This window comes from Bubalus bubalis, chromosome 8, assembly GCF_019923935.1.
Source record: "Bubalus bubalis isolate 160015118507 breed Murrah chromosome 8, NDDB_SH_1, whole genome shotgun sequence".
Classification (NCBI taxonomy): Eukaryota; Metazoa; Chordata; class Mammalia; order Artiodactyla; family Bovidae; genus Bubalus; species Bubalus bubalis.
Genome location: NC_059164.1, coordinates 103,012,966 through 103,036,045, shown reverse-complemented (window position 1 = coordinate 103,036,045; position 23,080 = coordinate 103,012,966). Strand labels below are relative to the sequence as shown.

Here is a 23,080-nt window from a genome sequence, read left to right as displayed (position 1 = left end):
TCTATTTAAAGTGATAGTGCTTAATAGGCTTTTTACACGGGATCACATCCAAGCTTGTTTAAAAAGGGGAAGTACAATTTAAACTTCAATCACAATATCACCTGCAGCCTATTATGGAATTATTTCAGATCCTGTAAGTGTAAAACCCTTGCTCTTTCTTTGTAACCTTGAGGATTCCTGGCCATTCCTCTTCCTTAAACAGAAGCATAAATGAAGTGGCTTCTTTTGGTTCCCACAGGTAGCAGAGAGAGGAAAAAAATATGAAACACAGTGATTTCCATGTGCTTTTTGTGATATCGAAGGCCCTGTTCTCAGATATTCTCTTTTATCAGTATCAAAGTCATTGGAGAAATGTCTATTTTCATTGATTGATTTGGAGCCCACGTTTTCAGCCAGTGTCTCTCAGCTGGCTTCAGAGAGGCTTGTGAGTTCCCTGAAACTGTATAAATGATTTATTGTTGATGTGTGAATGTGAATTTTTCAGGGAGAGAGGGCATAGCTTTCACTTTTTTAAATAGGTTTGTAACCCAAAAGAATAGTGTCAAAAATCCTGGCCCAGTGATTCCTATGGCTTCTCTGCCAAAGTGTTAAACACAACGAGTTAAATACAGATTATAGAGATGGTCACAAACGTCCACACTGTACTTATTATTAATTAAAGGTCTTGGTTTTATTTTGTTTAACTCCATAAACTTCCACAGGCAGAGTGACAATAATTAACTAAATCACACATATTCAATGGGATTAGCATAGAAATGTGTAAAATAAAGTGAATGGGTTATCTTCTCCACCCTTATTTTAAGACTTAAAGTTTTTTCGGATCTTTTTTTATGTAAATGATAATTTTTAAAAACAATTATGTGTACAGATGTGTGATGTATATACACTTCTAATTTTAAAAGATAAAATGGGGTTATGTTACACATATGTTGTGCAACTTGCATTTTTTTACTGTTATATTTAATAGATACCCTTCTGTATATATACACAGGTTTATCTCACTCTTTAACTGCTATGTAGTGTGCCATAGTTTGTGTGTGTGTGTGTGTCTGTACCATATATGTGTACCATAGTTTACTTAACTATCCCACTATGGTACAGTGTCCAGTTTTTTTTTCTCTTGTAAGTAATGATGTACCTATATTTTTAAGCACTTGCACCTATATATTTTTGATCACTTTGGAGGAGTAAAACACCAAACATTTAAGATGAGGGAGTACAAGAGATTTAAGATTTTCCCGTAGATTGGAGTTTAAGGAATTGTTAAATTCTCAGAGGCTGATAATTGTTAATTTCCTCTGAGAAATTGTTAATTTCTCAGAGTGCCGGGGTCCAGCCCCGGTGGATCCAGGGAATTCGAAGGGGAGATGGCGTCGGCGGTCAGGAAACAATAGCTTGATTAAGTATAAATTAGAGATATAAAGAGTGGTTAAATAGGGATAGCTCAGCGAAGAAATTCAGTGGAGAAAAGAGGCTGAATAACTTGGTTTACGTGGAAAACCAATAAATTTCCAAGACAAGGAATTTGCGCCACCTACGTAGGCCGCAGGCGTCCTCCCGTTCTCCCCAAGGAGAGGAGACACTGAGGCCTCCCTGGTCAGATCTTAGAAGCCCAGGCAAAATTAGTAGGCTTGACGAGCCTCCACGCTCCAGATGGGAATTCAGCCATAAGGTGAGAGAAAGAACGACATGAGGAGACCAGTCTTTCCAGGAACTGATCTGTTTCTTTATTTTCCAGGTCTGCTTTTATACTTTGAGTTATACATAGAGATAAATGGAGAATACAAAGTCACACGGGGTCAGCAGTCCTGACCCTTATTGAAACCACGCTTTTTTTCTGCATTCCTTCTAATATACAAAGTTCTCAGCTGATTTACATCATCTTCTGGCCAAGAGGCCTGCTAACATTTTATGACCTTTTCTGATGATGATTAGTCAACCAGAAAACTTATTTTCTCCAAAGGTGACTTTTCTTAAGTCAGGCACCACCCTCCGAAGGCACCAGATAAATTTGCATTCCTATAGGGCAAAGGTGCAGTGGGCTATAATCAAGAAAAGAATTTACTTAGCCTAAGGTCCAACGTGATTAATATCAAGGTTAATACTTATTTTTATTATATGTTATTTATATTCATTAATGTGTATAAGGGGCAAGGGATATGGAGATGTAGCAGCAAATATTGGCTCAACAATGAAACCCTCCGCCAGTATAATTCCTAACTAGCCCATTAATACTATACTAATAATTTTCTAACTTCTCAAAAGAATCTGTTTTAGAAAGTTTAGAGCATCTCGTGCCTCTCACGGTTGGGAGGCTGTGAACAATCACATGTGGCCGGACAAGCCTGTCAGGCAGGCTAGAGAACCTTCAGAGGAGTTTGTAGGTTGAAACACTCTTGTCACGCCCAGCAATTTTTATTAACTGGAGCTCTAAGTTGACTCCTTCTCCAAGAGAGGTGGTGGGGGACAGCCCCCCATAAAGTCAGAGGTGTAGGTGAGAGCACAAAGCAGTAAAGTAGGCAGACTCTGGTTTTGGGGGTAGATGCTTGAGAATTTCCAGGGGGATTCCTGAGGCTCGATCCCGCCTTTGCGTATGCCAAGCCTCCTTCCTCCTGACCTTTGCCATGGGCAGAGTTCCTCACCCTGGCTCCCAGCATCAGAGGAAAATAAAAGGCAGTACAGAACTCAGTGAGTCAGGTAAAGAAGCTCTAAGCCTTCTATTTACATGACTGTCCAAGAAAAGTCTGTCTGGATTTTTTTAAGGCCTTAAACTGACCTTCTGTTACTGAGAAGGTGGGATGATCTGAGCTCAGTAATTCAGAGACCTAGTTTCTCCTGTTATCTCCTTGACAGCTAGGCTACAGATGACATCAAGATAGCTAAGATCTGATTGTAAAAAAGGAGACTGTTGTGTTTAACCTATCATGCAAATGTTGCCCTTAACTTTCAATGAATAGCAGCTGCAATTCTGTGAGCATTTGAAATATAAAATTGAGACTATCTCCATTTTTAGAGATCTCTGATTTATGGTTAGGGAACAATCAACAAACTGGAAAATTCTTAAAGAGATGGGAATAGCAGACCACCTTACCTGCCTCCTGAGAAATCTGTATGCAGGTCAAGAAGCAACTGTTAGAACCAGACATGGAAAAATGGACTGGTCCCAAATTGGGAAAGGAGTGCACTAAGGCAGACTGTTGTCACCCTGCTTATTTAACTTCAGTGTGGAGTACATCATGCGAAATGCCGGGCTGGATGAAGCACAAGCTGGAATCAAGATTGCCAGAAGAAATTATCAATAACTTCACATATGCAGATGACAGTACCCTTATGGTAGAAAACGAAGAGGAACTAAAGGGCCTGTTGATGAAAGTGAAAGAGGAGAGTGAAAAAACTGGCTGAAAACTCAACATTCAAAAACTAAGATCATGGCATCCAGTCCCATCACTTCATGGCATAGATGGGGAAACAATGGAAACAGTGAGAGACTTTATTATCTTGGGCTCCAAAATCACTGCAGATGGTGAAATTAAAAGACACTTGCTCCTTGGAAGAAAAACTATGACCAACCTAGACAGCATATTAAAAGGCAGACGTTAGTTTGCCGACAAAGGTCCATCTAGTCAAAGCTATGGTTTTTCCAGTAGCCATGAATGGATGTGAGAGCTGGACTATAAAGAAGGCTGAGTGCCAAAGAATTGATGCTTTTGAACTGTGGTGTTGGAGAATACCCTTGAAAGTCCCTTAGACAGCATGGAGATCAAATCAGTCAATCCTAAAGGAGATCAATCCTGAATATTCATTGGAAGGACTGATGTTGAAGCTGAAGCTCCAATACTTTGGCCATGTGATGCGAAGAACTGACTCATTGGAAAAGACCCTGATGCTGGGAAAGACTGAAGGCAGGAAGAGAAGGGGACAACAGAGGATGAGATGGTTGGATGGCATCACTGACTCAATGAATATGAGTTTGAGCAAGCTCCAGGAGTTGGTGATGGACAGGGAAGCCTGGCATGCTGCAGTTCATGGAATAGCAAAGAGTTGGACACAACTGAGTGACTGAACTGAACTGAACTGAGGGGACAGTGAGAAGGGACAGACAGACCACACTTGAGTGTAATGCTGGAACAGGTCAGTCATTAAAGAATGCAGCCAGAAGTTCAGCGACCTGTTTTTAGTGGCTTAAGGTGACTAATGTATTAAAACTTATTAAATACTGAGGATAATGATCTTTTAAATCAGCAATTCTCAACTGGGGCATTTGGACGTTGTCTTAATGAGTAGGGACTATGGATGCTAGTCATCCTCCAGTCTGCAGGAAAACATGAATTGTTCTGTGTCCCAGGAGACTTTTTGATGTCTAATAAATATTTGTGTAGAATTTTATAGCCAGATAAAATATGATCTGTTTTTACTTATCCTAACCAGCTCTTATTGTATTGTACCCCCTCGCTTTTGCTCTTCTGGTTTTCTATGCAGCATGTGTTGAGTTACTTCTAATCTTGTTACTGCTTTTAAATCCAACCATTCATTACGACTAATTGTAGGCATCCCGTTATTCTGTTAGGGAAGCCTGGCATGCTGCAGTCCATGGGGTAGCAAAGAGTAGGACATGACTGAGTGACTGAACTGGACTGTTATTCTGTTATCTTTTCTAGTGTTGTTTACCTGAATATTTACATATTGAAATCTGTATTTTGCTATAATTTGTTTTTTCTCTTGTTATAGTTAAGGCATTTTATATAATTTACATATATTTTCCCAATTATCTGTAGGATACTAAAAGGAGCTTTATAAAACATTAGTTATAAAAAGGAAAATTAGGTATGAGATAGGTTGAGAACCACTGATACAGGTAATAATAGAGCATATGAATTAATCCATTACCAGATTTTTTTTTAGCTGAACTTAACAGCAAAGATGACATTTTACTCTTATGTTTTCTTTAGTGCCGATGAAATCATTGTAAAGATGCATGGCAGCCAGCTGACACAAAGATACCTGGAGAAACACGGATTTGAAGTCCCTATAATGGTCCCCAAATTAGATGATCTAGGACTCAGGCTCCCTCCACCAACTTTTTCTGTTATGGATGTGGAACGTTATGTAGGTACGAACTTGATTCCTTTAATTGCTTGGGAAAACACGGTAAAAAATAAAGTTGATATTATCCTAAAATACTAAAAATTGAATGAAGAGATGTTAGTTTAGTTCAGTTTCTGGTTCAGGAAAAGTGAAATGCCATGTCATATATGTTGAAAACTTTTTTCTCAGTAGACCTACTTTCAGAAAGACAGAAGGAAGCATTCTGTACAGCCTCATCCTGTTGCTTTATTTGTATTTTGCCATCAAATTTCCTGATACTTTCTAGGAAAAATTATTACAGAGGGGTAGCTACAGATATGAAAAAGAAGTCTTTGGGGAACTGGGTGAGTTCTAGACCTTGGTAGCAGCATTCAGGTGCAAGATTTCTGGATCCTGCTTTAGTAACCTCCTGCTGCCTAGAAAAGAGAAGCTTATTTTCAAACCTAGTTTTACTTTAATGACTTGATGATACTGCCATTTAATGATGTCTGGACTTAATGTTCTATATTGAGTCCCAGAAAGGTATAAGAAACAAGGCAGAAGACCCTTCAACTGTTGCATTATTGTTGACATTTTGAGGCACTTCTTTCATTCTCATAAGGGTACTGAGAGAGAAAGCTGACTCTTATGTAGATCTCCTTCCTTGTCAGCAAAGCAGATAAAGATTATTTGAGGGTTAGATCTCAAGTCTATCTTGACTCAAACTGTCTATTCTTTATGTTATCTTCTGAGCCTGAAATAATCTGAGAATTTGTCCCTTTATCGATCCATTGGTTGACATTGCCAGTTGTTTCACTGAGGAAATCCAGTTAAATTGCCTCACTTCACATTCAGCTTAGTTTTAAACTATTTGATTAATTAGAAAATGAGGCTGAGGTTTCACGTAAACCTGTTTGTATAGATAACATTGTAAAATAAATGGCTAGTGTAATAAAAGTGTAGGTAAAATGTTCACACTACTTGATAGCTACTTTTTTAATACTGCAAAATGCTTCAGTTAACATAATTGTTTTGCCTCCTAAATATAGTCTATTTGACCTTCTTAGCTTGTTTAAAGTTACATTCAGGTAAGAAACTGGCACTTATTTGTTTCCTGTTTCAGATTAAGTATTGCCGTATTTTGAATTTCACCTTATCCTGTAAGACATTGTAAAACTAACTGGTTTTTAGGGTGATTCAGTGTTGTGCATGCAGTATCTCATGGTTTTATAGGAAAATTGTAAATTAATCCCAATTCAAAACTCATTTCACAAACAATAATATGCACTGATTTTTGCTTCATTTTTTTCTTGAAGCAGAATATTAGGAGAGAAGATACTACCAGGCAAGCAGAAATTGTTTGTCCTGATTCCTCAATGACTAATTCCTCAATGACTGATTGGTTTCTTAAAATGATGGACTCAGAATCTTAAGTGTTAAAGGAGTAAAAGAGAAAAGTCGTGTCCACATTTTGTGTGGAATTATTAATTATAATTTTGATTACCAGGAATTAACAGCCAGAACATGTGGCACAGTTTTTACCTACCAGTGTAATATGCGTTTTTGTCATAAGCTGCACAAGAAATCATTGTTGTATGGAAAGCTTTGTAAACACATAAATTTTTACACTCAGTGTTAATTATGCAGCTCTGTCTTAATTGCTTTATTCTTTCAAAAATTGTTCCTTTGTTCAGAAGTTCCAGTTGGACTTAAGAAGTAAGGATATAGGAAAAAAGTAAGGATATAGGAAGAGTCTTTGTCTAGGCTATATAGTTCTTACAGATGGCTGAATTATCATGTGCAGAATATGGTCTTTAAAATATTTTTGTTTAGGGCCATCTGTTGATGAAACTCTTAAGCACAATAATGAGGCTATAATTTTTCTCTGCAGGTGGTGACAAAGTGATAGATGTCATTGATGTGGCGAGGCAGGCGGACAGCAAAATGACACTTCACAATTACGTGAGATACTTCACGAGTCCCAGCAGACCAAAAGTGTTAAACGTGATCAGCCTTGAATTTTCAGATACAAAGTGAGTAGTTCTGGGTGTTTTTATTTAACCTTGTGAGTGTTAGCTAAATGTAGTTAAATGATGAATTTATTTTAGTAAGAAACATAATTGTGACTCTAAAGTGGCCCAGAGGCACAGCTATGTTGTTGCGCATTTTGCTTTGGTATGCTCAAACTTGAAGTATTCTTGTTAGCCTTGAGTTCCAGTTAATTTCTTGGTTGGGGTTGAGATGGGAGATGCAGTTTTAAGAAGTTTTAATTTGCATGATGTGGGTGTGTGTGTTTGTGTGTGTCTGTTTTTTTCTTTAAAGGATGTCTGAATTGGTGGAGGTTCCTGATATAGCCAGAAAACTTTCCTGGGTGGAAAATTATTGGCCAGATGATTCAGTCTTTCCCAAGCCATTTGTTCAGAAATACTGCTTAATGGGAGTCCAAGACAGCTACACAGATTTCCACATTGATTTTGGTGGGACTTCAGTTTGGTACCATGTCCTCTGGGTAAGCTTGGCGTATTTCTTTGTTCACTGAACCGCAAAAACATGTAGGCTTCTTCCCTCTAGTCAACTACCAGTCAATCCGTGAGTCAGATACCTGAGAAGGAGCAAAATTATAGTAATAATTGCTTCTGATCTTAAGGTCAGGCTAAAGACAGCTAGTTGAATAAGTCAGGAATGCCCATAAAATTATGAATTCTCCTTGAGAGCATATATTCACCTTTTTTTATCTAGAACTGTGCTATTCCATACAATAGCCATTTAGCACATGGGGCTAAATTTAAATAATGAAACATAATGTAAAATTCAGTTCATCATTTGTACTAACCACATTTCAAGTGCTCAGTAGCCACTTAGGGCTTTACATCTACTGTATCGGGTAGCACAGATAGGAAACATTTCCATCATCACAAAAAGTTCTTTTGGACACTGTTGCTCTAGAACCAGATCTTCGTCTAAACCACGTGCCTGTGCATCAGCAACGCTCTGGACTCTGTTTGATGCTGTGCCTCGAGCTCCTCTTCCTTTGCTTCACGAGAAAGCAGAGGGTCAGTTCACTAAAGAAAGTCTGTTCATAAGTCTTTAAAAACAGCTGTAGTGTTATAGGTCTTAGGAGAAAGGGCAGAGTCTGCAGAGATGACTCTCTGTAACCTGGGGCCCGTTAACATGTATTTACTTCTACACCTTGAACATGAGATCAGTAGGATGCTGGTGATTCTTTACCCTCCTCTCCTGTAACTGTTTCTCCATCACGACTGTACTGACCCTTTGTCGTATTGGGAGGGGGAGCATTAGTACCTGTGGAGGTGCTTATTCAAGGCAGTAGCTATTGATCAGGCATGTGAAATATGTCTTTCTGAGCCTAAGAAATCTGATAATTATCTAATTTAATTTAGAACATTGTATTGGGAAATTGCATCAATATAGGCCACCCTGAGAATGGCATTTCCTTTTTCAAAAATAGTGTGATTACTTCCTCCTAGGGCGAGAAGGTTTTTTATTTGATAAAGCCAACAGATGACAATTTGGCCCTCTATGAATCTTGGAGTTCATCTGTGACCCAGAGTGAAGTGTTCTTTGGAGATAAGGTGGATAAATGCTACAAATGTGTGGTAAAGCAGGGACATACCTTATTTGTTCCTACAGGTAAGGTTTTAATCCCATCCCCGCTCCCCATAGCGATTGCTCATCACAGAGTCAGCTTTTGATTGGAACCTCTGAGTTTAACATGTTTGGAAAGTAGCTTTGCATAGCCTGAGAGATGATTCTTATGTTGAACTTTTCACATCTTTGTCCCTTAGAGGGTTTCTCTTGTGGTTCGACTTGTTTTGGCATTGTGTTTTATGTCATTTGCCTTCATTTTTATTTTGAAAAATTTACATACCTTAATACACACCCTTTGCTGCTGCTAAGTCGCTTCAGTCGTGTCCGACTCTGTGCGACCCCATAGACGGCAGCCCACCAGGCCCTGCCGTCCTTGGGATTCTCTAGGCAAGAACACTGGAGTGGGTTGCCATTTCCTCCTCCAATGCATGAAAGTGAAAAGTGAAAGGGAAGTCGCTCAGTCGTGGCTGACTCTTAGCGACCCCATGGACTGCAGCCTACCAGGCTCCTCCGTCCATGGGATTTTCCAGGCAAGAGTACTGGAGTGGGGTGCCATTGCCTTCTCTCCTTTAACAGTGTACAATTCAGTGGTTTTTAGTACATTAACAGAACTGTGCAACCTTCTCCCTATCTAATTCCAGAACATTTCATCACCTCAAAAAGAAACCCTGTGCCAGTTAACAGCCACTCCCCATTTCCTCTCCTCAGCCCCTAGTAACCTCTAATTTTCTTTTGTCTCTGGATTTGTCTGTTTTGGACCTTTCATATGTAATAGGTGACCTTTTGTATCCAGCTTCTTTTAGTTAGCATCATGTTTACTAGACTTATCCATGTTGTATCTCTTATCAGTGTTTCATTGCTTTTTGTGGCCAAATAATATTCCACTGCATGGATGTTTCACATTTCGTTTATCCCCTCATCAGTTGATGGACATTTGGGTTGGTTCCACTTTTTGGCTGTTAGGCATAGTGCTGCTCTGAACATTTGTGTGATAGTTTTTGTGTGGAGGTTTGTTTTCATTTCCCTTGGGTTTATACCTAGTAGTGGAATTGCTGGGTCATATGGTTTAATGATGTTTAACTTTTTGAGGAACAGCCAAACTGTTCTCCTAATGGCTGTCCCATTTTACGTTCCTGCCAACAATGTACAGTTACTTCAATTTCTCCACATCTTTACCACCACTGTGCTTATCTTTATTTTTGACATTCTAGTAGGTGTGAAGTACTAGTATCTCATTGTGGTTTTAATTTGTGTTTCCTTAATGAGTAACAGTGCTAAGCATTTTTCATACTGGCTATTTGTATGTCTTCTTTGGAGAAATGTCTGTTAAAGCCTTTGCCCATTTTTAAGTTGGGCTGTCTTTTTATTGTTGAGTTGTAAGAATTCTTTATATATTCTGAATAGACCCTTTTCAGATATATGACTTGCAATGTTTTCTCTCATTCTGTGGGTTGCCTTTTCACTTTCTTGATAATTTCCTTTGCACAAAATTTTAAAATTTTGATGAAATTCCCTTCAGTTTTTAACTGGTCAGCTCTACGCTGATGTTGAAGGCCAAGTCTGCTGTAAGAATCTGGGCTGCTGTCCTGGGATAATTAGGAGGCAATTGAATACGTTCTGAGGGAGCCTAGGAAGGGATTGAGTCTCAGCCTTAGTTATAGCCTCAAGTATAGGCATCAGGTGTATCATTTTGAGAGGTGGCTGAGGCAGGGCATGGGTTCTGCAGGCTCTGAGAGTTGTGTTCTTCCGATTTGGGTGACCTTAATGGCTGCAGAGTTTGCAAGGATCTGTTACAGGCCCTGCTTTCTTACTTTGGCTCTGGAGTATATAATAAGTATGTGTTGAATAAATGAATGAGTAAATGCCTAGAACTACCAGAATTTATAAAATCTAGATACCTATCAATATTTTCACTGTGAATGGGCCAAGCCCCTCCCTTAAGGACCCCCAAAGCTCCCTTTTATAGTAAATATTTGTTATATCTGTTTTAAAATCTTAAATTCAAATTTATCATCAGTATAACCTCCAACACCAATAATTCCCTCCCCCCAATTGATGTAATAACCTAATTAGATTATAAAGAAATCAGAAGTAATTTATAGTAAAATACTATTTTGCAATGTCCCTGCTCAGGCACAGCACATTGGAAGCAGGGTGATGCACAGGCCAGCTAAGCAGTATAGGTGTGTGACAGGTAGCTCAGAGTCTATAGCATTGGTGTGGATTAACGGTTCTCAAACTCCACGGATCCTCAGAGTCACCTGGAGGGCTTATTAAAACACAGAGCGTGTATGCGTGCTCAGTCCTGTCCAGCTGTTTGTGACCGTGTGGACCGTAGCCCACTGGGCTCCTTTGACCATGGGATTCTCCAGGCAAGAATACTGGAGTGGGTTACCAGGCCCTCCTCCAGGGGATCTTCCCCACCCTGGGATCAAATCCGCATCTCTTGCATCTCCTGCATTGGGAGGTGGGTTCTTTACCACTAGTGCCACCTGGGAAGCCCAAAACAGAGAGCACTGGGCCTTAACCCCGTGGTTCTGATTCAGCAGCTCTGGGGTGGGCCTGAAAATTTGCATTTCTAATAAGTTCACAGCTGAGGCTGATGCTGCTGGTCTGGGGACCACATTTGAAGAACCACTGCTATAGAGAGTGTGGTTTTTTTCCCCCCTAAAGTATTTGGCAGCTGATAAATTTTCTTCAGTGTACAGGCTACCTAGTTGTGTTCCTAGAAAATCATGCCAAAACCTTGCAAAAGACGCTGTTTCATATTAATGGAGCTGTCGTTTCTGGGCTCAGTCAGTGACGGATTCTGTACCGGTCTGAATGCCCAGCAGGTATTTGAAAGTCTTGGCTAGTGCAGGACAGTTTCTGTCCTGCCTGTTGGGCCCTGGCTCCCGCTCACAGGATGACAGTGGTCCTTCCTGATCCTTGTCAGCCCCACCCGCTCGCCCCGAAGTCTCCAAACCACGCTCTACTGGCAGCGCTTCCTCCACTGAGAGCCACTGATGTACACGATTTGAAGCCAACACAGACTTCAAATTTGTGATTTCAGGGTCAAGCTCAAGACTTTGTGCCTTTGAGCACACAAATGGCCACCACTTGAAATCCAGTCTTCTTGGCCTTTTTTAGATACTGTATCACAGAACAATGACGAATCAAATTATGAAAAGTATAAAGAAAATGGAATCCGTCTATTTTAACAGTCAATTTTTCCATGCAAATGTATGTGAATATATTTATTTACATTTGTATAACGTCTTTATGTTTGGTCTACAAGACCTTTCTTTCAAAAGTTAGACATCATCTCTTAGAAGTGAGCCTCACTTTGGAAACACATTGGCTTATGGGAAGATAACATTCTGATTGCCAACATTTATATTTGTGGGGCCATAACCTGCCTGATAAAATACGGGGGATCTACCTTTTCTTTCTTAGAGGCAGGTCCTGGCTGGAGTCCCATTGATCCTCCTCTGCTTGGTCCCTGCTGCTGCTGCTAAGTCGCTTCAGTCGTGTCCGACTCTGTGTGACCTCATAGACGGCAGCACACCAGGCTCCCCCATCCCTGGGATTCTCTAGGCAAGAATACTGGAGTGGGTTGCCATTTCCTTCTCCAATGCATGAAAGTGAAAAGTCAAAGTGAAGTTGCTCAGTCGTGTCCGACTCTTAGCGACCCCATGGACTGCAGCCTATCAGGCTCCTCCGTCCATGGGATTTTCCAGGCAAGAGTACTGGAGTAGGGTGCCATTGCCTTCTCCACTGCTTGGTTCCTACCGGCACTCATTTCAGGATGACACTAAGAAGGCCAGGGGCTCAGCCAGTTCCAATTATTCATTTAATGAAAACGTGCTTGCCTCACTCTAACCAGATTTGACTTGTCTCAGAGTAAAATCTTTAACATAAAGTTAGATGTGTTTTTAAACTAAAAAATGAAAACAGTAACAACTACCAAAACCTCCTTCTGTCCTGCACCATAATTTTGTGTAGTTGGGTCAATGCATTAATCTGAAACACAGCACAGAGGCCGGCATAGAATAGGCATTTAATAAATACTTGAATCATTGCATCTTTAGAGCATAATAGACATTAGCTTCTCTGGCACTGAAGTATGAGGTAAACTGATTTTTTGTGTGTTTCTTAAAACAGGTAGATATCACATTTGTGTTGTTTAAACATTGAAAAGTCACTGACATGTCCTTTTAACCATTTCAGGGTGGATTCATGCTGTGCTCACTTCTCAGGACTGTATGGCTTTTGGGGGGAACTTTCTGCACAACCTTAACATTGGCATGCAGCTCAGGTTTGTGTTATCAGCACTTGAAGGATCTTTTTGTCCTTTCTTGAATAGGACTTAAAAGTTAAAAATAAATAATTTCAGCAACATATTTGATTGTGATCTCATGAAGATAGGCCCTGAGAAATTATTAGAAACTTTAAAAAAAAAACATTGTCTTAAAATTTTGACAGGAGGACACCTTGATGAATCTAAAACAAAAAGAATCACTTATTCAAGTTGAGACTAAATATCTTCCCACATTTCAGAATTTTATAGAGATGGATAGGCTCTCCTTTGGCTCTTTTTACAGTGAGAGAATTGAACTAAATCAGGTCAGACTCAGGTGTAACATATGGGGCTGGGACAGAACAATTCGAAGATAGGAAACACCTGTTTTAATTTTGCTGTGGTAAAGGATTACCAACTATTTCCCCTTCTGCATGACAATCTGACTTTTGGGCAAAAACTTCCCCTGGTAGCCTAATAAGAGAAGAATGTTATTAGGCAGCATCGCTTATGGTAAAATGATTCCTCATTGATAAACTGCACAAGGACTGGGAGAACTGGAAATCCCTGGTAGGGAGCCATGTCTTTTGACTTTCCTGACTTGTAACTTGGCATGCCCATGGAGAACCCTGGAAGCCATGCATCAGTGCAGTTATTACAAGAGACGGGGCACGAAGCTTTAAGCCGAAGTCCCACACTTGCCAAATGAATCTTGTTTATACCTGAGCTGTCCCTGGGGAAAGACGGCTCCTGGCTGTATGGACTGCTGCAAGGACTCTTGCAGAAAACTCACCGTATGGTTTCTGCCTTCTCACCTTGACCCCTCCCAAGTTTGGTCCTGAGCTGGAATGCTTAGAAGGACCTAAAGAAAACTCCGCGAGTGGATGTCGGAGTGCTGTCTAACACAGGGAGCTGGTTTCTAAACACGTTGTATTTATTACAGTGGAACCCTTGTAAAATTCCTTCTGTTAAAACTAGGCTACAGATCCCTAGGGGTGATCTTTTTGAAGCCCCGTGTAAATTCTTCAGGATATTGTCGGATCTGATAAGGGCAGGCCTGAGTCAGATCACGACTCAGTCCTACCCACGTGTGTGGTGTTGAGCAATGTGTAGGACCCCCTTGGTCTTCTGTGTCATGGGCTGCCTTATTTCAGTTAAGTTGGTTGCCTCCATTTAACTTTGGAAATGCTAACGTTGAATTTCTTCAACTTTTATTTATTTAGGTGTTACGAGATGGAAAAAAGACTTAAAACACCAGATCTTTTCAAATTCCCTTTCTTTGAAGCCATATGTTGGTTTGTAGCCAAAAACTTGCTGGAAACCCTAAAAGGTAATAATCGGAACATTGTGTTGTTTCATGTGATGCCTGATATTTGTAAATTCACTTAAAGTCACTGATAGAGAGGTCCTTTTAAAAATATAATGGCTATAGTCCCTATGTTGTTTTTTAAATGCATGATTTCCCCCTGTTCAGAATCTTTTTAACAAATAAGGAGATCTCTAGTCCATAGTCATAAAAACACATGAACTGCTGCATTGGAACCACACAGGTAATACTGAAAAGTGTTCCTTTCTCCTGGGACTCTAGTCACCTGCACAGATTATCAGGCATGGAAAAGTGCCTGCCTAGCAAAAAACGCAGTTGAAGCCAAGGACTGTTGTTACTTAATGTTTGTCCCCAAGCATTTGCTTTAAAAAAATTCGAGGGAACACTTCTCTTGTCCTGAGAGAGTCAGGTGGTGCCTGTGCTGTTACTGTTGTGACCATTATGTGGCCAGCATAAGGCACCTGTTAGCGCAAACCAGCTAGTGTCAGGCTGTGATCTGTGGCTGAAGAAAAAGGGTTTTGGGTGGTGGGTGGGTGGGGAAATATCCCTTTAAACATGAAAGCTACGTTTTTATGTGGCTATTCAGATTTTAGTGTTTTAGTATTGGTTTAATGATTTTTGAGCAGTCGAGTTGGAGACTCAGTGTCACTTCTAACTTTTATCTAGTTTTGCTTTACACTTGTGCCCGTGAGAATACAGTTGATCTAGTTTCTGTGTTGTCTTACATTTCTAGTCAGTTTGCAAATAGTGGTACTATTATAATTAACTTCCAGAAGAAGAGGTATAAACAGATTAAACAGCAAAGTCTATTCTAAACATTTGGGGTTTTCTTATTTAGAAGTTGCACAAGAAGAAAAGGTACAATGAAAAGAAGCAAATCAGTGACTCTTTTCCCAGGATAGCATGCACAGAATTAAATGATAGAACTCATGCATGGTTTCTTTCCTTAAAAGGGGTGAGGGGGGGCTCACTTTCTTTGGAAGGAGCAGCAGTAGGAACCCCATCTCACACCTGTAGTGCTGTGTGGAGGTGGGTGTCTTGAGAGTGGTGCTGCTGTGTAAGATGGAGGTAGTAGTGTTTAGTGTAGTTCTGTCTCTTTTTCTTTCTCATCTTGTCAATTGATTGTTTCTTATTTCACTTTTTTCCTCTCTATTAACTTGTTTGACATTTGATGGTTACTCAAAACCTGAAGTTAATCACTTTGCCACAGAGCCTAACTCCTTTCCCCCTTAACTTCATTCCCACAGAACTGAGAGAAGATGGTTTCCAGCCTCAGACTTACCTAGTCCAGGGAGTGAAAGCGCTGCATACTGCTTTAAAATTATGGATGAAAAAAGAAGTAAGTAGTTGTCTTTGGTGAAATAACTTAATTTTTATATGGCAAGGTCAGGAAAGTGAAAAGTGTGAAATTGTTAGTCTCTCAGTCGTGTCCATGACTCTTTGCAACCCCATGGACTGTAGCCCTTCCAGGCTTCTCTATCCATGGAATCCTCCAGGCAAGAATACCGGAGTGGGTAGCCATTCCCTTCTCCAGGGGATCTTCTCAACGCAGGGATTGAACCTGGGTCTCCTGTGCTGCAGGCAAATTCTTTATCATCTGAGCCATCAGGGAAACTGTTAATTTTTATATGGCAAGGTCAGGAAAACAGAGACCTTATGCTGTTTTGTCAATGAGTGGGAGTGGTAGAAGGAATAGGAATCATGCTTTAACTGAGAAGTACAACCTGTGTTTTATTAGTATATACAGATGTGCTGGTTTTTGTTTATATTTTTGAGAATGAAGTACCTAGGTATTTCTTTAATCTTGAAAAGAAAGTAAATTTGAGACTATCTGGGATATTGACTAAGAAATTAACATGTAGTGTAGAATAATAATATATAACTTTGTGCTCACATAGTGTGCTAACCACTGTGTTTAGTCTTTATATCCATAAATGCATTTACTAACTCATTTACTCTTCAGAGCAACTAAATGAGTTTGTGGTGCTGTTGTTGTCCCCATTTTAAATATGGAGAAGTTGAGGTTCAGAGTGTAAGCGCTTGCCCAAGACAACTTGGTGGAGCTAAGATGAAGCTCGGTCTCTGTGTTTGCAAAGCCTATGCTGTTATCCCTCTGCTGGTCTTACGTAAGAACAAAGGAAAAGAGAGGTCCGGGTTCAAGCAGGAGCTTTCCATTTTCCCTGAACTGTGGTCTAGTTTGCATTCGAATCCTACCACCTCTAAGAGGTCATCTCAGATTTTTCCATTTGGAATTCATAGGTCCTTTCCTTATATGTCCATAGCATCTCTTGTGCCAGTAGACTTAAAAGTAATGTCCATAAAGTAATGTGTCCATTTCCTATTGTCTACATTTATGAGCTCTTAAAAAACAGGGACTTTCTCATCTTTATTTCCTTCCTGGAACTTTACACACAATACTTTAATAAGTGATAAATATTTTATCTGATGAAAATACATTTCCATACTAATTTCTCAACTGTCCACTTGAAATAAAAATCCTGCCCTTAAAAGATACTTTCTGTGTGCTTGTGCTCAGTTGCTCAATTGTGCCTGACTGTTTGTGGCCCCATGGATTGTAGCCCGCCAGGCTCCTCTGTCCATGGAATATTCCAGGCAGGAATACTGGACTGGGTTGCCATTTCCTACTCCAGGGAATCTTCCCGACCCAGGGATTAAACCTGCAGCACCTGCATTGACTGGCGGATTCTTTACCACTGAGCCACCTCAAAGATACTGGGAAAGTGTTGGTCTGTCAGTCGAGTCCAACTCTGAAACTCCATAGACTGTAGCCTGCCAGGCTCCTCTGTCCATGGGATTGTCCAGGCACCATACTGGAGAAGGTTGCCATTCCCTTCTCTGGGGGATCTTCCCCATCCAGGGATTGAACCTGGTCTCCTGCTGCCTGAAGATTCTTTACCCTCTGAGGATAATAGATTACCCTCCCAATAATTTTATGCTTCCTTTCATTTTTTTTTTTTAAATCATTGTTGTATACCCATTAGAGCAGGGGCACTGTGGAAGCATATAGGAAAATAAAATCAGCGTCAAAGACATCATCATCTAATTGACAAGTAAAGGCAAAAACGGATTACAAAAGTATATCGTATATAACAGGATAAAAACAAAGAGTATCTTGAAAAAACTGTGTAATTGCTTTCCTTCTGAAAGCTTTAGATGAGTTGTTCTCAAGCTTGTGTGTTTATCAAAATTGCCTTCAGAGATTTTTAGAAATAACTTTTTTCCCCTAGAGATTTTGGTATAATAGATCTGTAGTAGGCTGTCAACCTCTAAACTCGTGGGTGATCTTGATACACAGTGAGGACAGAGGAGCCTGGCATGCTGCAGTCCATGGGGTTGAAAAGAGTCGGACACGACTGAGCAACTGAACAACAACAAAATTTGTCAATCATAGATACTGTTAATTCATTACATCTAAAGTACACTTTGAGAGGCAGCTTATTAGCCTAGTGGTTCAGGGTGTGGACTCCAGAGTCAGAGGCTTGGATTCAAGTCTTAGCCGTGCTGCTAATAAAGCGCCAACCTGTGCGTCTGTTCCCTCGACTGGACAATCAGAGTGCTAGTAGAATCTCTGTTGAGTGTTGTTGAAATGATTGATGAGTTAACATTTGTAAAGTACTCAACTGTATCTTGCCTGGCACATTTGCTGTTGTTCAGTCGCTCAGTTACTTTGTTGTTGTTGTTGTTTAATTTGTTGTTGCTCAGCCTGGCACATAGTTTGCACTTAGTGTTACTGTTACTATTGGTTTGTTTTAACAAATTATGCTAAAACCAGGGAAAGGATATAAAGCAGGAGTAGCAATTAGTATGTTAAGGGCATCTAAAAGGTCAAATGTTCTTAGATTTGTAGTTGTTTAGTCGCTAAGTTTGTTCAGTGCAACCTCGTGGACTGTAGCCCACCAGGCTCCTCTGTCCATGGGATTTCCCGGGCAAGAACACTGGAGTGGGTTGCCATTGCCTTCTCCAGGGCATCTTCCCGACCCAAGGATTGAACCCACATCTCCTGCGTTGCAGGTGCATTCTTTACCACTGAGCCACCTGGGAAGCCTGTTCTTAGATAAACAGATTAATGTTTGGAATTAGACATAATAAACAATGATAGCAGTTTGCATTTCAGTAGATATAGTAACTCGCCAATTCCTCTTTCCTATTGATGGAATCTTTTTCCTATTTTACTTTTGAAAAGCAAAAAAATAAAAGACTTTATGAATTAGACGTAGCATGAGAAGCTAGGATTATTTTAGTGCCTGTGTTTCCCCTTACAAATCCTTTTGTATTATGAACTAAATTTAAGGCTTAATTAGTTTCTTTACTAATTATAGTAGTATTTAGAATTACAGTAGGCTTTGAGGTATAGAGTCCATATTGAGCAGAATTCACAGTAAGAGAAGTCCATGTTTAACTCAAAGTAAAAGGATTTCATAAGTTAATAAGGATCTCCTTAGAAGATACGAAACCAGCTCTGTGAGTTCTGAGACCTGGCTTGTTGGTATTTGACTTTGTCTATAAAATCTAGAGAACCTAAAAATTGATTAGTTTTTACATCTTAAAATGTAAATAACTTTGGTTGTCTTATCTTTGTTAATCCAAATACAGCTTGTATCTGAACATGCCTTTGAAATTCCAGACAATGTTAGACCTGGACATCTTATTAAAGAACTTTCTAAAGTAATTCGAGCAATAGAGGTAAGAGTAGAAACTATCATCTAAATGCCTGGTTCCTATCTACTTTGAGAAGCAGTTGGATCTACCACCACACTACAAATATTGGAAAGCCTCGACATTCTTAGAAGAACTAGAATGAGCTGTATCTTGAAAGGAGTCTCAGGGTTTCAAAGCCCTACAGAGAAATCTGGAATATTGTATCATAATGAAGTAATAAGGATGTAGTTACCAGGTTACTTCAGGTTCTACAGGTTACTCCAAAAATGAAAAAATACAGAATAAACAAAACTTTCAGATGTCATTCATTTCTGCAATGCAAAGATGAATACATGTTAAGATGTATAAGATGAGTAAGAAGCGGTTAAGTTGGATTGGAAAGAGGGTTGGGGCAAGGAGACCCACTCAACTGAAAATATTATGACAACTGGGTTAGGTATATGCCCTTTAATAAAAGCCCATGAAGTCTGAGATTAGGTATTTTATTAGAAGATATTCTAGGTGTTAAAGATAGGGGATTTTAATTAAAGTAATTCTTCAGGAAGGTGGTTCTGTTAGTGTCTAGCTTGAACTGAAAGGAAGTTAAAGTGGAGGAATGGATGCTGATAATTTAATGGCTCAGATCAGGGCTGTATTTGGGAAACAAAAAAGGTATTAAAATGTTGGGTTTAATATCCTTGGGTAGAGTATTTCATATAATTCTCAACATGTTCAGATATAGTAGGAAATTATTTTATGTTTTTGAAGAGCTGCATATAAATGAATTTTTAAAGTCAAAAGTCATGTATTTAATCTTAATATATATAAATGTATAAATATATATAACAGCAATAATGAAAACTAGGAATACACTCAATAAGAAAGTATAGGTCTATATGAAAAAACTATAAATCTTTACTAAGAGAAATAAAACTCTAGTTTAATAAATGGGAGTGTCATTTCTAAAATATGTCAATTCCAAATTAGTATTACAAATTGTAAATGGTAAAATAATTCTTGGAAGAATAATTGGACAAAAATAGTTACCAAAGTGTTTTTTTTTTTTTAATTGGAGGGTAGAGAGTACAGAAGGCAGCAAAATGGCTGTAGAAAAATGTACAAAGAAAATATAAACAGGAATTTCACTAAAGAAGAGATGGAAATGGCCAATTCAATAATATGAAAAATATTCTCAATATGTGAAAAAGTATTCAACCACATATTACCACATAATTTATGATTTTAAATGATGGTTTATCACATCGGCAAAGATAAAAGTCTATATTTTTGCTCTGCTGATAGGAAGTATAAATTAGTGTATGATTTCTAACTGGCATATACCTTGACTTTAGCATTACTTTAAAAAAGTAAATAAGACAATTCCAGTTAAACTTGATGTATGACCATACCTGTTTACCACTATCGCCTCTTGGAACCAAAATGATAGTAAAAGAATGAAAACAATATCTATCCCTAAGTATTAGGTCAATAAATTACGCTGTATCTCTACAGTAGAATATGACACAGCCTTTAAAATGATGTTGAAAATGAAGGATATGTGTTCACAGTATTTTATGTGGGAGAGAGAAGGGGAAAAGATCTCAGCAGAGCTGTTCAAGTTTTATAATTTGGTGTTTTTTGTTTTTATGATGAAAAGAAATGTTTTTTGTTTTCTAAAATATTTTTATAGATGATTAGTCACTTACGTTTGTGGCCTTGTCATAAAATACCCCAAATTTTGTTCTTAAAGGAGGAAAACGGCAAACCAGTTAAATCTCAGGGAATCCCTTCTGTGTGTCCAGTTTCACGGTCCTCAAGTGAAGCAGTTTCCCCATACCATTCCCGACGAAGGATGCGGAAACTTCGAGACCACAACGTCCGAACTCCTTCCAACCTCGACATCCTGGAGCTCCACACGAGGGAGGTGCTCAGAAGATTGGAGATGTGTCCCTGGGAAGAGGCAAGCTTATGTTCCGTGGTCACATGAGAGACTCAGTCATTTCTGAAAGGCCTTCAGAAGGATGATAGAAAGAGACCAGGCTGGCCATTCTTGTTGTCTGATCTTTGCTTAGCACCCTAGGGGTCAGCAGCACTTCTGCTCGTGATGGGGACATGCTTCTGTGTAGAAGTAGGACGAACACGTCCCATCAGTTTGCTGACATGTATATCGAGTGTTTACTGAGTGCCAGGTACTCTTCTAGGCTCTGGGGAAGGTACCAGAGTGGGCAAAACCCAAGCCCCTGCCCTCATGGAGCTTCCATCCTAGTTCAAGTTAGAAGGATCGAAGTCAGAGACAGGTATTAAAGTCGTATAATTTCAGATAAAAAGGTCATAAAGGAAGAGAGCAGTATAAAGGGGCTGGTGGTTGGCTGCTTCTGCTAAAGTTGTCGGAGAACCTCTCAGGTGGGTGGGTGCATTTGACAGACACATAGCAGAAGTCAGATGGATACACAGACTTGAGGAGGAGTATTGAAGGCAGAGGAAAGTGCAGGTGCTGTGGGCCTTTCCCTGGCCCAGTGGCAGCAGCTTGCATCACTGTTAGGCTGGGAGACTATTAAACTCATTACAGTTTGAGAAATGCTGGCGTAACGGAGTGATGAGCTCAGTGTGGGGCCTTTGTAAAACATGCTACTGACCTGTGGTGAGATCCATGTCATCCATGATTGTACATCTTAAGGAGAGGACAGTTTAAAATGAGTAACATAGCAGTATCTCTGAATTAACATATTTACAGATGTTATATAGAAATTAAAGCTTCCTTAAATATTTTAAATTTTATATAATTATATTTATACTGTTTTAAGCTTTTGTTGTTCTAAACCTCCTTCAACCCATAGCCATCTGGGAGAAGATTCACCCATAGCCATGTGGGAGAAGATTCAGGTTATTATAAGAAGCTCTATATATTATTAAAGAAAAATATTAAAGGAAATATTCTTTATGTTTTAAAAACCAGCTACTGTTGTGCCTTTATGTCACTTGGTGGCCTTTGTTCCTGGTGATAGCAGGGTGGTGACCTGTAAATTGCTGAGAGTACCTGGTGGGAAGACCAGAGATTAGGTCAGAGATGGGGGTACCAGAAAGGACCCAGCAGTAGGGAGAAACAAGGGAAAGAGAATTCAAAATACATGAAGGCAGTACTACTACAGTTTTTCAGCTTTCTACAAGAGTGACATGTCTGAATTCACGTGAGGCAGATTTTATATTCTGCTTTGTAGAACGTATTTTACTGTTACTGGCCCTACAGAAAGATGAACCACATTCATTCTGGTTTTAGGAGCCATTTAGTTTCCATGCTGCAACACTGCAAATGCCCTAGCCTTGGAGGCTGCCCAGCACTCTCAGGATGCAGGGCCGTGGGGACGGGGGCAGGGGGAGGTGGTGGTATACTGTCCTGCTCCTTTACTTGTCAAGCAGGTGTATTTGAGGGTGGAGGTTAAGTAAGTTCTGTTTTTATACTTTAAGGACATCTTGAGCTCAAAACTGAATGGAAAATTCAACAAACATCTCCAGCCATCTTCCACAGTACCTGAATGGAGAGCGAAAGATAATGATCTTCGATTACTGCTGACAAATGGAAGGATAATTAAGTACGTGAAGTAGATCAAAGTATCAGAGAGTTTAGTTTTCCATCGATTCCCTCTGTTCATTTTATTCTGGGTCCAGACCATTGCATACCTGCCTGAAATATGGGGAAAGTGTCTCAATTCTCAGTTTTCTCTGCAAAGTAAGGAGAGTTGCACTATTTTCTGACTTGATTATTTTTCCCTCTGTGTACAGGGATGAGAGACAACCCTTCACAGATCAGAGTCTTTATACAGCAGATAGTGAAAATGAAGAGGATAAGAGAAGGACAAAAAAGGCAAAAGTGAAGATGGAAGAGAGTTCAGGAATAGAGGGAGTGGAGAACGAAGAGACTCAAAAACCACTTAACAGTATGTTTGTTTTAATGGTCATTTTAAGGGACTGTTCATTATTAATATGCTAATAATATGTCAGGTAACTTGCTAATTTTAAAGTGCTTAAATTAGTAGTAGGATTCAAATTTCTTGTGTCCCTAATACTCTTTTGAGAAATCTGGAGCATTTCTGAGTCATCTCTCCATCAGGGAAATGCTGAATGTGACCTCCCAATGAGGGGTG

At 39.5% G+C, this 23,080-nt stretch overlaps 1 protein-coding gene across 1 annotated transcript in view; it reads left to right on the top strand.

The window, feature by feature from the left end:
* KDM7A (lysine demethylase 7A) overlaps positions 1–23,080 on the top strand; it is a gene marked incomplete at its 5' end in the record, with an annotated part of 78,249 nt that overhangs the window by 42,224 nt on the left and 12,945 nt on the right. The window contains 11 exon segments of the mRNA XM_025291638.3: positions 4,950–5,110; positions 6,956–7,097; positions 7,387–7,573; positions 8,553–8,715; positions 12,883–12,970; positions 14,176–14,282; positions 15,527–15,618; positions 18,894–18,983; positions 20,689–20,898; positions 22,404–22,528; positions 22,719–22,873. Of these exon segments, the coding sequence (XP_025147423.1) occupies positions 4,950–5,110; positions 6,956–7,097; positions 7,387–7,573; positions 8,553–8,715; positions 12,883–12,970; positions 14,176–14,282; positions 15,527–15,618; positions 18,894–18,983; positions 20,689–20,898; positions 22,404–22,528; positions 22,719–22,873 (1,520 nt within the window).